Raw genomic sequence first — 14,926 nt, forward strand, 5'->3', positions numbered from 1 at the left:
TTCTGGATAAATTTTGAAAAAAACATTATTGTTTTGCTAACGCAGAAGGGTTGTCAAAAAAGAGTGAGAAAGCTGTTTACTTATCAAACCCAAAGTGTATTCAACAAAGTGAACCAGGTATATGACATATCACAATTTTTTACCCGAATGTGACATGTTTGTTGCCATTGATTTAACCCATACATTTCTTCAAAAATTCAAATTTTGAAATTCAAAAGTAAACAAATTTCAAACCAAAAAAAAAAAAAATTTAAATGAATAAAAGAAAATGCCGAATACTTTCTGCTTAGGCAAAACAAGTTAAAAAAGACGGGTTAATGTAAACAAATACATGAATTGTTTACTATTTTATTGTCAAAAGCGGGTATGTCAAATACTTAGTTCACTTTGTTGAATACACTTTGATCAAACCTTTTATAATTGAATCATGTACTTGTATGTATTCGTTTTGTCACCAATGTGGGAGTTGTATGTTTTGTTATCATACAATTTAGACTACAAACTGTTAGAAAAATATTATATAATTATAACTCCTCAACAGATAAAGCTGCCGACCTTCCAGTGTCTGGTTTAGTTCGTAACTTAGTAAATTTTATTAATCAATTGAGAATTTGCAAGCGTTGCAATGGAAATAAAAAACACTTTTGGCACTCAATGCACTCGTATGTATTCGTATTTGAATCACTTCGTTACACAGCATAGCAATATACTCGTATGCATGCTTTGGCTATTTTCTGGCTGATTAGCAGCAATTAATTTTAAATTGTGTTTTTTAAGACATTTGTTTTTTATTTATAATCCTGCGTCCAACACACAAGTCAACACTTCTTTCTTTCTTTAGTACAAAAATAAACTGTTTTTTTTTTTTTATACAAAATGAAGCCATTTAGCTCGTCGGATTTTGCGGCTTTGCGAGTGGCATGTTCGTTTCGAAAATAAAAAAATGGCAAATTAGTGAGTGCTTTGTATTAAAATAAGACCAGTGATTATACACACACCTGTGTTTATTTGTAGAAACATAAAAATAAATAGAGGCTTAAGCATGTGTGTGTGTGGCAATAAACGTGAGATAAACAATTGACTAGAAGTAAATATAAAATGGGTTATTAGTCAGCTGTGGTGAATTCGAGAAGATTTAGGTCGTTGCAAATGCATTGGAATGCAAGAGGCTTATATACATACATATATATGTGAATAGATTTGCTTATACTCTTGCAATACTTGTCGATTTTTGCATTTGAGCATTGCATTCGAATTCGTCTTTTTCGCCAATTGGCAGTTTTATCGTGTCGTTTCGCACTTGATTTAGTTTGCTTTGTTTTATTTGTTTTGCATTTATATGTAGTATTTATAGTTGCTTTACGTAGTTGGCTGCTTAGCCACTGAGTGGCGTTTTGTTGTTGGTCCAGTGCCATAGAAATAAAAATAAGCACAACTATATTTAATTGAATTACAATGCGTATATTTAAAGCACTTATATTGGTGTTGTATCGCACACAGCTGTACTTATGCATGTGCATAGCGCTTTATGTATGCGTCAATATGCAATGATATGCTGACGTTGATAAGCACAATTTATGAGTGTGTTACGTATACGCACTGTTGGTCATTTTGCTTGTTAATAGATGAAAGACTTTGAAGTTAACGTTAGGCTTATCATATAGTAATAAATGAACATTATAGAAGAGTAAGTATTTTAAAATGTTTTTTTTTAATATTTTGTTATATTTAAATATCACGTTTTAAGCATTTGTGTTTATTTTCTATGGAAAATATATGTATGTACATATATATCAAGTACAGTGGAACTTCTCTAACTCGAATCACCATAATCCACAATAAAACTTCGAGTTAGAGAGACTTCGAGTTATAGAATTTTCATTAAAACATTAATTTTTCAAAAAGCTATAAAATATAGATTTACCCACAGTTTAAGTTATTTACTTCGTATTCAGTTTTATGTACATGCGTTAAAACATGTATTCTGTAATTTTGTTTGCTGCAGTTTGCTATTATTGGCTCTTGACGTCTATATCACATGCCTTTGTTACGTGATTTATGCAATCCAATTTTTTGTTTGCCTCCGCATAATATAGAGGGATTCTTGTAAAATTCTGCCTCGATAGTAAAATTTTAAATTTTGAATTATTTCCTGACCAAAAAGTTCGATTTATGGCAGGAAATTTGTATGAAATTTGCACTCTATTGCCTCCCAGGTGAGAGTATCAAAAAGACTCCGTGATGGGGAATCTGAAACTGAAAATCGTCCTGCAAGTCATTCTCTTCGCATCGCAATCGCATGCCAGAGAGTCGAGTAACGAACGCTCGCAGCTGCTTATAGCCGAATCGACGATAGTGCGCCACCTGTCTCTCTCCTTCGCAGTTCGGCGCCAGTTGGAGATCCCAAGTGTAACCAGGTCGCTCTCCACCTGGTCCCTCCAACGGAGTGGAGGCCTTCCCCTTCCTCGGCTTCCTCCGGCGGGTACTGCATCGAACACTTTCAGGGCTGGAGTGTTTTCGTCCATTCGGACAACATGACCTAGCCAGCGTAGCCGCTGTCTTTTTATTCGCTGAACTATGTCAATGTCGTCGTATAACTCGTACAGCTCATCGTTCCATCGTCTGCGGTATTCGCCGTTGCCAATGTTCTGAGGACCATAAATCTTGCGCAAAATTTTCCTCTCGAAAACTCCTAGTGTCGTCTCATCTGATGTTGACATCGTCCAAGCTTCTGCACCGTAAAGCAGGACGGGAATGATAAGCGACTTGTAGAGCTTGATTTTGGTTCGTCGAGAGAGGACTTTACTGTTCAATTGCCTACTCAGTCCAAAGTAGCACCTGTTGGCAAGAGTTATTCTGCGCTGGATTTCGAGGCTGACATTGTTCGTGTTGTTGATGCTGGTTCCCAGGTATACGAAATTATCTACGACCTCGAAGTTATGACTGTCAACAGTGACGTGGGAGCCAAGACGCGAATGCGCCGACTGTTTGTTTGATGACAGGAGATATTTCGTCTTGTCCTCATTCACCTCCAGACCCATTCGCTTCGCCTCCTTATCCATGCGGGAAAAAGCAGAACAAACGGCGCGGTTGTTGCTTCCGATGATATCAATATCATCGGCGTACGCCAGGAGCTGTACACTCTTGTAGAAGATTGTACCTTCTCGGTTTAGCTCTGCAGCTCTTATAATTTTTTCCAGCATCAGGTTAAAGAAGTCGCACGATAGTGAGTCACCTTGTCTGCAACCTCGTTTGGTATCGAACGGCTCGGAGAGGTCCTTCCCAATCATGACGGAGCTTTTGGTGTTGCTCAACGTCAATTTACACAGCCGTATTAGTTTTGCGGGGATACCAAATTCAGACATCGCGGCGTAAAGGCAACTCCTTTTCGTGCTGTCGAAAGCAGCTTTAAAATCGACAAAAAGGTGGTGTGTGTCGATCCTCTTTTCTCGGGTCTTTTCCAAGATTTGGCGCATGGTGAATATCTGGTCAGTTGTCGATTTTCCAGGTCTAAAGCCACACTGATAAGGTCCAATCAGTTTGTTGACGGTGGGCTTTAGTCTTTCACACAATACGCTCGATAGAACCTTGTATGCGATATTTAGGAGGCTGATCCCACGGTAATTGGCGCAGATTGTGGGATCTCCCTTTTTATGGATTGGGCAGAGCACACTGAGATTCCAATCGTCAGGCATGCTTTCTTCCGACCATATTCTGCAAAGAAGCTGATGCATGCACCTTATCAGTTCTTCGCCGCCGTATTTGAATAGTTCTGCCGGTAATCTATCGGCCCCCGCTGCTTTGTTGTTCTTCAAGCGGGTAATTGCTATTCGAATTTCTTCATGGTCGGGTAATGGAACATCTGTTCCATCGTCATCGATTGGGGGATCGGGTTCGCCATCTCCTGGTGTTGTACTCTCACTGCCATTCAGCAGGTCGGAGAAGTGTTCCCTCCATAATCCCAGTATGCCCTGGACATCGGTTACCAGATTACCACCTTGGTCTCTACATGAGGATGCTCCGGTCTTGAAACCTTCGTTAAGTCGCTTCATTTTTTCATAAAATTTTCGAGCATTCCCTCTGTCTGCCAGCTTCTCAAGCTCTTCGTACTCACGCATTTCGGCCTCTTTCTTTTTTTGTCTGCAAATGCGTCTCGCTTCCCTCTTCAGCTCTCGGTATCTATCCCATCCCGCACGTGTTGTGGTCGTTTGCAATGTTGCGAGGTAGGCAGTCTGTTTTCTCTCCGCTGCGAGACGGCACTCCTCATCGTACCAGCTTGTTTTTTGTCGTTGCCGAAAACCAATTGTTTCGACTGCAGCGGTACGCAGTGAGTTTGAGATGCCGTTCCACAGTTCCCTTATACCGAGATGCTGATGAGTGCTCTCAGAGAGCAGGAGTGCAAGTCGAGTAGAGTATTTCGTGGCTGTCTGTTGCGATTGCAGCTTTTCGACGTCGAACCTTCCTTGTGTTTGTTGACGGGCATTCTTTGCTGCACAGAGGCGGGTGCGTATCTTCGCTGCGACCAGATAATGGTCCGAGTCTATATTTGGTCCTCGGAGCGTACGCACGTCTAAAACACAGGAGACATGTCTTCCGTCTATCACAACGTGATCGATTTGGTTCCGCGTGTTTCGATCAGGAGACAGCCAAGTAGCTTGATGTATTTTCTTATGCTGGAATCTGGTACTACAGACGACCATATTTCGGGCCCCAGCGAAGTCGATCAGCCTCAGGCCGTTTGGCGATGTTTCGTCATGGAGGCTGAATTTTCCGACTGTTGTGCCAAAGACACCTTCTTTACCCACCCTGGCGTTAAAATCACCAAGCACGACTTTTACATCGTGGCGGGGGCAGCGCTCATAGGTGCGTTCTAGGCGCTCATAGAAAGCATCTTTGGTCACATCGTCCTTCTCTTCCGTTGGGGCGTGGGCGCAAATCAGCGATATGTTGAAGAACCTCGCTTTGATGCGGATTGTGGCTAGACGTTCATCCACCGGGGTGAATGCCAGGACTCTGCGACGGAGTCTCTCTCCCACCACAAATCCAACACCAAATTTGCGCTCCTTTATATGGCCGCTGTAGTAGATGTCACAAGGACCCACCTTCTTCCGTCCTTGTCCCGTCCATCGCACTTCTTGGATGGCGGTGATGTCAGCCTTAAGTCGTATGAGGACATCAACCAGCTGGGCAGAGGCACCTTCCCAATAAAGGGAGAGATATAAGATCCAACAACAATGATCTTAGACAATACGTGGTTCCAACAGGACGGCGCCACAAGCCACACAGCGAATGTCGAAATCGATTTATTGAAAACCAAGTTTGGTGAACGTGTTATCTCACGAAATGGCCCAGTCAATTGGGAGCCTCGATCGTGCGCTTTGACGCCGTTATACTATTTCCTGTGGCTGTACGTCAAGTCTATGGTCTATACCAACAAGCCAGCGATGATTTATGTACTTCGTACGATTTATGCATGAAAACCGTTGAAAATTGGGTTCAGCGTCTGGACTTCTGCAAGTGTGCCCGTGGTGGCCATGCAAAACAAATCGAGTTCCATACATAATGGCATGAAATGTACTTTCATAGGAATAAAGAATTTTATTGATATTTTTGTTTTATATAAAAAAACATTTTTTTTTAATATTAGGGGCACAGCAATTCGGTTAAATTTATTTACATATAAATCCAGTAGAACCATATAGAAACAATTGGTAAGGGAATATGTCTTTCTAGAAGAAAGATTATTCATTATTGGATGTAATCTAATGTTAATATTCGAAGGATTTGTTCGAACTTTTAGTGAATGAAAAATAGACGATGGAAAGTAATTTATGAGAATACTGTTTATTTGGTACAGAATATTTTTATGTTTAATTTTATTGTTCGAAAATTATGAGATTACTCTCTGGTATGCTCGAGAGTGGTCTTCAAAGACTTTCAAAGCCGTGCGTAAATTATTTTTAATTATAAACAAATTACATAATCAAAATGAAATATATAACATTTAAAAATAAAACATTTGTAATGCATAAATTGATAATTCACGCCTCAAGAACTCTTCGAACCACCCATTTGCAATATGATGCTTTGTATCACTTAAAAATATAAAATTATTTGCGCTTTCAACAATCCACCCACTTCGGCGCATTATATCCATTTAATTTTTGGCTTTCTCTACAGAATTAAATTATTTATTTGACCCACTTGTAAGTTATTAAATTATTGAACAAGTGTAGACTGATATAAAATGCGATGAGCTGAAAGCACAACAGCAAAAAGTGCACATAAAAAACATTTAAAATATTAATCTTGTTTTAAATTTATGTAATTACCAATAATTCATTAAGTAAGACGCCTTCAAGTACAGTGCGTGGCACCCAGCGCACACACAGTGCTCATTGCTCGTGATCAGATGTATGTGCAGAGCTCGTAATTAGCACGCTGCGTGTAGTACACTACACGTTTGTTTATTAAGGCATTTTAAGAACGACCTTGAATTATGCCACAAATGCACACACACACACGTATGTATGCATGTATGTATGTATGGCAACATAAAATTCAGTTGCGGCCAAATTAACAAACACTTTTCATTTCAAAACATTTCAGTTTTGAACTTTGTAATATAGTTGTTGGACATTTTATAAGTCTACAATTAAAATTTAACGACTTTCCATATAAATATTTTGCGCATGTTGCGCTCAGTGAAGTGAAATCGCTTGACGGGATTTTTGTATGTATGTATATACATATTTATATTTTTGTAGCTATGAAAACCCACGCTGGCGGGCTGTATTGTTGCTGCATTTTGCTAAATTGTTCTTTGCTATTTTTTTCGCCATTCCCCAAAACATTGCATATTTTGGCGTGCGCCAGCCACTTTACGCCCCCTCATTCGGTGGGTTATAACGTCTGCACCGTGTGCATTCATCTTTAGCTTGGATCATGTCAAGTAAGTAGCTGCGGGCGGACTAGGAAATTTATTTGCACTTACCTGTGTAAACACATGATCAAAACTATAAAAATCAATATACAGGGTGTTCCACCTTTAATGACCGCCAGTAAACATCAAATTACTGTGAAAGAAAATCGTATATTTGAGTTAACTTTATTTAAGTTGGTCCTTATAAATATAGCATTTTTTTTATACTCTCGCAACAAAGTTGCTAAAGAGAGTATTATAGTTTTATTCACATAACGGTTGGTTGTAAGTCTTAAAACTAAACGAGTTAGATATAGGGTTATATATCAAAATGATCAGGGTGAGGAGACGAGTCAAAATCCGAATGTCTGTCTGTCCGTCCGCCTCTCCGTGCAAGCAATAACTTGAGTAAAAATTGAGACATCTTAATGAAACTTGGAATACATGTTCCTTGGGACCGTGAGAGGGTTGCTCTCGAAAATGGGCAAAATCGGACCATTGCCACGTCCACAAAATGGCGAAAACCAAAAACACATAAAGTGTCATAACTAAGCCATAAAAAAAGTTATAACAGTAAAATTTGGAATAAAGGATCGCACTAGGAAGGGGCATATTTGGATGTAATTATTTTGCCTCGTGGTACTGGTTTATCAGCCGAGGAACAAGTAATAATCTTAGGAATGCATGAAAGCGGTTCCAAAATGGCTCTAGATCAAAGCGACATCCGAACTGTATCTCAAAATTTCTTAAAAACCCCACTTATTATGGTATAGTGCGACGCAGCGGACGAAACATTGATGAGCGGTGCGAAAGGATGATTCGACGGCTAGTAGTTGCGGACTTGATAAGCAGCGATCAAATATGGACCTAGTTAAGACAGAAAATCGCAATAAATATAATTTTTCCAATTATACATAAAAATCAGTTTCTGAAACACACCTCCATGGCACGTAAACCAACGCTAAAGAAAGACACAATAAAGCACATTTGAGGTTTGCAAATAAATACCAATTCTGTGCCGATGAGTGATAGAATACAGTCTTTAGTGACGAAAAAAAAATTAAATTTGCTCGGCCCAGGTCATTGCAAGAAATATTGGAGAGATTCGCACCAGGAACGACGGTCCTACTGCATTTTGCTGCTGTGGAAAGCTATCTACATGTTTTATATTCACTCAAATTAATGCTAATATCAATGTAGATCTTTTGGACAGAGAGTTAATAAAATTTGCTGGCAATATTTATGGCATATAACCGGACATATCGAAAGGATAACGCTTCAATCCACACGAAGAATATCTTTAACGACCGGAAAATTCCGGTATTACATTGTGCAGCATTGAGTTCGAACCTAATTCCTATTGAGGATCTCTGGTTGAACCTATGTACTCCTGTTTTCCAAAACGGAAAGCAGTTTGAGACAGTACGTCACCTTAAATTAGCCATAAAACAAGAATTTGCCAATATTTACCTAACTATTCTACAGTTAGCAGTTAATTCTCTGATTAAACGGCTTAATTTAGTTTTAAAATATAAGGACAATTGTACTGATTATTAAAATAAACATTTCTTTCAGTTAAACTCAAATGCACATATAAATATTTACTATTAGTCTAAACTTCAATTCTGTTTTATAGTTTATAAAATATTTTGAAATTTGTTAATTTTTTGTTTTTTTTTTTTTACTTACTTAAGGGTCAAAAACCATATCTCAGGAACTACTCGACAGATTTCAATAAAATTCGGTATATAATATTTTCTTGACACCCTTATAACTCAATTTTGAATTCCATCTGATTGCTTCAGTTACAATGTATGCATAAGGAACCAATGAAGATAGCGGAATAAAAGTTTACATAAATAGTGCATATCATCTCTGGCTTCAGACTATAACTTTTAAAGGCCCCAGATATCGAACATGTTGTACTCAGCGCCTAAGGGTAAATTTTAACCGAAAATATGGGTCCGATAATTTAATGTAATTGAGGAAATTGTTTTCTTCTAATAGTGTGTCTCTGTTCAAAAATCATAAAATCGGGTCATAACATCTCTTAGCTTCCATATACCTAATTATAAGTTTTTCAAAAATATCATACCCTAGCTCCCATATACCTAATTATAGGTTTTTTAAAAATACAGTGGGCTTTATTCCTCATATATGTATTGCTTAATATGTGAGATATCTTAGCAAAATTAAGTGAGCGTATAGTCCTGGATATAGTGTACCTTGCTGGTGAAAATGAATGAAATCGGTTCAGGAATTACCTAAGCCCTCATATGCCGAATTTATGGGTAAATTTGTGTGTTATCTTCATACAATTTCTATAAATTGCGAGAGTATAAAATGTTCGGTTGCACCCGAACTTAGCCTTTCCTTACTTGTTTTTAATGGATCTAGAAGGCGTTTTCTGTTTATCAAATATCCGAATTATATTATAAGTAAGTGGAACGATTAATACTTATAATTGAACTATTTTGGTTAGAAAACAACAAATCTTAACAATTCAATTGGTTAGTAAATGTTAAAATTAGGCACCCTGTATATTATAAATATATATGTTTAAGTCAATGTACCGTGTATAATAACGTTATAAATTCATTTATGTGCTGTTATTCATATCCGTTTTAGCTTTTCCTTTCTCATTTCAACTTTTTCTATTTATTTTTTTTTTTTCTTTTATTAACAATTTGCTTTGAGTTCCCATTTTTTACGACTGTATTAAAAAAAAAAAACAACAAAACAAAGTCACGAGTAAAAACTACATAATAAAAATCCACCGAGTCCATCGACGAAAAAATCAAAAAGGTAAACAAAAGTCGAAGAAAACACAGATTTCCCTCAAAGAGGAAACACCAGCGCGCAGACCCGCTCCACAGTCACAGCGCCACCGCCAGAGGGCGGGGTTAATCAAGCAGGGGTTTGATGTATGATTATAAAAACGTCGAAGAAGAGCAAAAAAAAAAAAAGATATATAAAAGCATTTCGGCTTCCGCCGCAAATTCGATGTGATGTTTGTTTGCCGCATTTAAATTTAGTGCTCGAGCAACTTTCAGCGCGATCAAATCGTTGGCGAATTTTCAGTGTAATCGTTTTGTTGCAACGCCATCACAGTGCCACCACAGTTCGTACCGTTAGCTTGCACCGCGCGACAATAGATCGCATAACGGCTAGTCGTCGTCGTCATTGCTTTTGCTAAAAATTTGTGCAGCGATAAGACCATTCGCCAGTTCAGTTCATTGTATTGCATTACATTCGCGAGTTCTCAATCGCGCGGTGATTTTTGTACTTTTCACTGGGTCTTGACTTAAATTAATATAAAAAAAAGATTTCCAAAAAGTGTCCTTGGTGCGCGCTTAAGTGTTTATTGTTGTTACTATATATTTGTGGTGTAGTGTAGTGCTTTTCGTGGCAGACAATGAGCCCGAGATTGCATGAATTCGCCGTTGTACTGCGACGTGATGGCCCCGAAACGCCCTGGGGTATACGTCTTGTCGGTGGCAATGATCTGGATACGCCGCTCATCATAACCAGGGTAATCAAACTAGTTTTGATGAAAGTACCACAAATAAATGCAGTGCAAATATTTCTCGCATGCGATAATTATGTAATATGATCTGAAGATCACGTTTATGTCTAATGTGCCGTTGCCACAAAAAAAAAGGATGTTCATGTGCTTGCTACGCGATTCAATGAAAAAAAAAAAAAAATTAAATGCAAATTAAAAGAGACAATAAATATATATGAAATAAAGAACCTCGCATTGTTTCGGTTGCCAATTGCCAAATTGTGCCTTGTGTCTTTGGCTGCCTTTATCATTGTCATTGCATTCGGTAGACTGCAGATTGCAGACTGTAGCGGTGTGTGAGTGTGTGGCAAACAAACAGCGAATTGTGAAATCAAAACAAGTTGCAAACAGTAAACAACAACAAGCAATAATATTTTTGTAAACTCAAAGAATTTACATATATACATACGTGTGTATGTGTGTGTGTGTAACGTAAGGGGCGCAAAGGAGGCGTGTGTAGTGGAAAAACGATCGCAAGTTCAAATAAATGATCGAATATCTCTTAATTTATGTATGCATGTGTGTGTGCATACATATTATTTGGCACCATTTTACAATTCCGAAGTAAATCGCGCGCATCGTTAATGCAGTGAATTTTTTATTAATCAAAATTTCATTTTTATTTAATTTTTGTTTTTTTTGTAGGAAATTATAAAAAAAAAATTAATAAAGAATTAAGACTTTGTTCCAAAACCAAAAAAAAAATGACGTATACAGACATATACCAGTGCATTTTATTGCTAATGCTTTAAAATTATGAACCTTGGTGTATTCACTGACTTTTATTAGAGCTTTATAGCAAACAAATTTAAAAAAAATTCAAATCCTTATACTTCAATAATTTAATGAAAAAATAAAAGGACCCAGCTGTTGAGTCTAGCGGGTATAGAAAAGAGATAAAATTTTTATTTTACTTTGAGTATATTTTTTAAGCATTTTATCTACATACGTACATAAAACTTAATCAATGACCGCCTCTAAACCATGATAAAAAATAATAAAATTCTTTGAACTAGAGGTGAGCTAACCTGATGAAGCGCAGTGTTTACAGTAGCACCTGAGCAAAGAAAATTACAGTGGAACTTCCATAACTCGAACTTCTATACCTCGAAGATCACCATAACTCGAACTCTTGAATTGGCAATAGAAATCAAATTTCATACAAATTTCCTTCCATAAATCCAACTTTTTGGTCAGGACATAATACAAAATTTAAAATTTTACTATAGAGGCAGAATTTTACAAGAGTCCCTCTATATTGTACGGAGGCAAACAAAAAATATAATATACCACAGACAAAATTACAGAATACATGTTTTAACGTATGTACATTAGGGTGGCCCTTAGTTGTATGGAAGATAAAAAAAGTTTCTGGATTCTCGATCGCACCCCCTAGAAATATGCGAGACTAGTATATACAAAGTTTTGGATCAATCAAAAAAGGTTTAGAGGTTGCGCAAGGAGCTTGAAATCCTGAAAAAAAAAGAATTTTTGCCATTTTTATGTCTCAGACTTTCATATTTCAAAGTCACACTATCCCTTACTGGTCTTCCATACCGTAATAAGATAATAAGAATAACATTAGAACCGTTATAACGGTATATCACGAGCATGCGACGCTTGAGAATGCACGACATTAAATTTACTTTCATATTTGTATATCTGTAACTCTATCATCAATCGACCGATTTTTAAGATTGTGGTAATTTTGGAAAGGTAATCAAATTCAGATCTTATTACGGTATGGAAACCAGATAGTGTGGCTTTGAAATATGGAGACATAAAAATGGCAAAAATTCTTATTTTTTCAGGATTTCAAGCTCCTTGCGCAACCTCTAAACCTTTTTTGATTGACCCAAAACTTTGTATATACTAGTTTTTGGGCTATTCGCATATTTCTAGGGGGTGCGATCGAGAATCGGAATACTTTGGAAAATAAGGGCCCCCCTAATGTACATAGTACTTTATACGATGTTAATAAATAGAACAGTGTATAAATCTATATTTTACAGCTTTTGGAAAATTTATATGTTTTAATGAAAATTCTATAACTTGAAGTCTCTCTAACTTGAGGTTTTATTGTGGATTATGGTGATTCGAGTTAGAGAAGTTCCACTGTATTTTAGTTGGTATATGAAGAGCAAAATAAAGATTTTTTGGAAGATATTTTAATAATATAAAAATAATGATATTGAATTATCCTTTGAAAAGTCAAAAAGGACTTGTATATGATTTTTGCTTATTATAATCGCAGTAAAGCTAGTTAAAAGGAGAAGTTGTGGAATATCTTTTTTTTCTTGAACATTTTTGGCGAAACTACATGAAATTATAATTCTTTCTTACACAGTTCATATAATTTTATTATTTTATATTAACCCATATGACGGTCTGTTTTTAGTGATTTTTTGGATTTTTTTATAAAATTTAAAATTAAACTTTTGGTAGACATTTGAAAAAATGGGGAAGTTTGCGTTTGTTTTAGCTATAAAAAATCGAAGTGTTTGGAATTTTTAAATAATAATAGAGCGTTCGATCCATTTACATGTGCTGAATGTACAATACAAATTTCGTCATTCGGTTAAGCCGTTTTTGATACACGATGGAGAGCAGTTTGAAAAACACGGCTTTGAGAAAAACGCGTGTAAAGTTTCCAGCTGCCAACTGAGTTCTTCGGACAGCTCCGTCTTCCAACTACTGTATCTTTAAAACGACTTCGAATTTTTTTTGAAAATCGTTAAGTGATGTAAAAGTAATAACGTTACCGTAATCTAGAAATGTTAAGTAAGCAATTTAAGATTAAAAAAATAATTTTTTTTTATCCCTTAAGTTAATTTCTACAGCACGTTTTATACGTCTTTGCATCATATTAGTATTCAAAAATTGCAGTCCGCATATAGCGTAGTTGGAGATGGCTCCCCAACCATTATGTAGTCTTTCCAACTGCTGTTTCTCCATCCGAAGAACATGAAAATAATAGTTGTATCCATCGGATTCTGCCGAATAAAATGTATTTTCATCCATCCGAAAAAAAACAAATAGTGCCAATTAGACTTCCATCCTTATGCACTTGTACAAAATATAATCGTGTTTCTCTTCGGGCATCGTTAAGGAGTTTGTTTTTCTTAAACAACGAGCTTTTCGCTTTAGAACAACAATTTGCGCTGATCTTGACGGTCGATTGATGGTAATTGAATGCTTCTCGGAAATCACTAATATAATTTAAATAATATGTAAGATATCGGTCCAATATCATCAAAAAACACAAAATATCGAAATATATTTAATTTATATTTTATAAATTAGGAATTTTGAAATCTGTTTGTCCAATTCACACAATATGTTAAACACTAAATGAGCTAACTTAATACATACAGTTTGAGAGAATTTTACGTTCGGTTCCAATCATTATTAATGCTTTCTTAATTATTTATTATTTCATAAATATATTTATATTAAAGCATTTGTGGGATAATATTATCGTAATTATTTTCAAGAGAATTTTTGCTAAAAGCTCGATCGAGAGATATTGCATATATGTAATTGGATGTACTAATTTTTGTACTCTCGCAACATGTTTCACAGAGTATTGTAGTTAATACGAATATACGAAAGTGATCAGGGTCAAATCTATAAAATAATTTAACTAAGCAATAAATAAAGCTATAAAAGTAAAATTTAGTACACACGAACACACTAGAGAGAAGCATATTTCAATCGATTATTTTAGGGAAATCTACTATAATTTTTCAAGGCTCCAGATACCGAACATGGGGGCATCAGTGCTATGGATAATTTTTTACCAAAAATATCGGTGAATCTCTTAAATATTTTACAGAAATTCATAGGTAATATTCTAATAATGTGTCTTTGTTTCAAAAATATGTAAAATCAGGTAATTACTTGTTCTAGCTCCCATTCTTACAATATTAGTGTTTTCAAATATCCGGTGAGAATTATACCATATACATATATCGGTTAATATGGGAGTTATCTTAGCAACATTAAGGTTCTATATCCAAGACTAGGATATAGTGTAGCTTTGGTGAAAATTAGTGAAATTGGTTAAGAAATTACCGCAGCCCTCATATACTCTATATATTAATAATGATTTTCGTTATTCCAGTAGACTTTATACAGAATATACGTGTCATGTTATGTGTTATCTTAATAAAATAAAATAAATAAAATATTCTGTTATACCCGACATTTATTCCATCCTTATTTGTTATTTTTATATAATCCATAAATTTTTGCTATAACCGACAAATTAAAAAAAAAATTAATAAAATCGCTTTCGGGAAAAATGTGCATAAATCAAATTGAATTACACATGTTTGCGCATTTCGCATTTGCAATCTCAATCAATCGAGAAAAAAAATCAAATCGAAGGCTGTGTCCTCGCTCTGCTTAATGAGCCACAAAAAATACAATAATTTTTC

General features: G+C 36.0%; 1 protein-coding gene across 8 annotated transcripts in view; it reads left to right on the plus strand.

Annotated features, from left to right (window-relative positions):
- LOC105210401 (probable serine/threonine-protein kinase DDB_G0280133) overlaps positions 1-14,926 on the plus strand; it is a 190,951-nt gene that overhangs the window by 6,869 nt on the left and 169,156 nt on the right. The window contains exon 1 of one of the 8 annotated variants that reach the window (XM_011181322.3): positions 9,969-10,454. The exons of 6 other annotated variants lie outside the window; for them this stretch is intronic. In XM_011181322.3, coding sequence (XP_011179624.1) covers positions 10,338-10,454 — 117 coding nt within the window. In that variant the 5' untranslated portion in view covers positions 9,969-10,337. Of the gene's footprint in view, positions 1-9,968; positions 10,455-14,926 lie in introns of those variants that run through there. One more of the 8 variants, XM_011181323.3, reaches the window with a different exon arrangement.

This window comes from Zeugodacus cucurbitae, chromosome 4, assembly GCF_028554725.1.
Source record: "Zeugodacus cucurbitae isolate PBARC_wt_2022May chromosome 4, idZeuCucr1.2, whole genome shotgun sequence".
Taxonomy (NCBI): Eukaryota; Metazoa; Arthropoda; class Insecta; order Diptera; family Tephritidae; genus Zeugodacus; species Zeugodacus cucurbitae.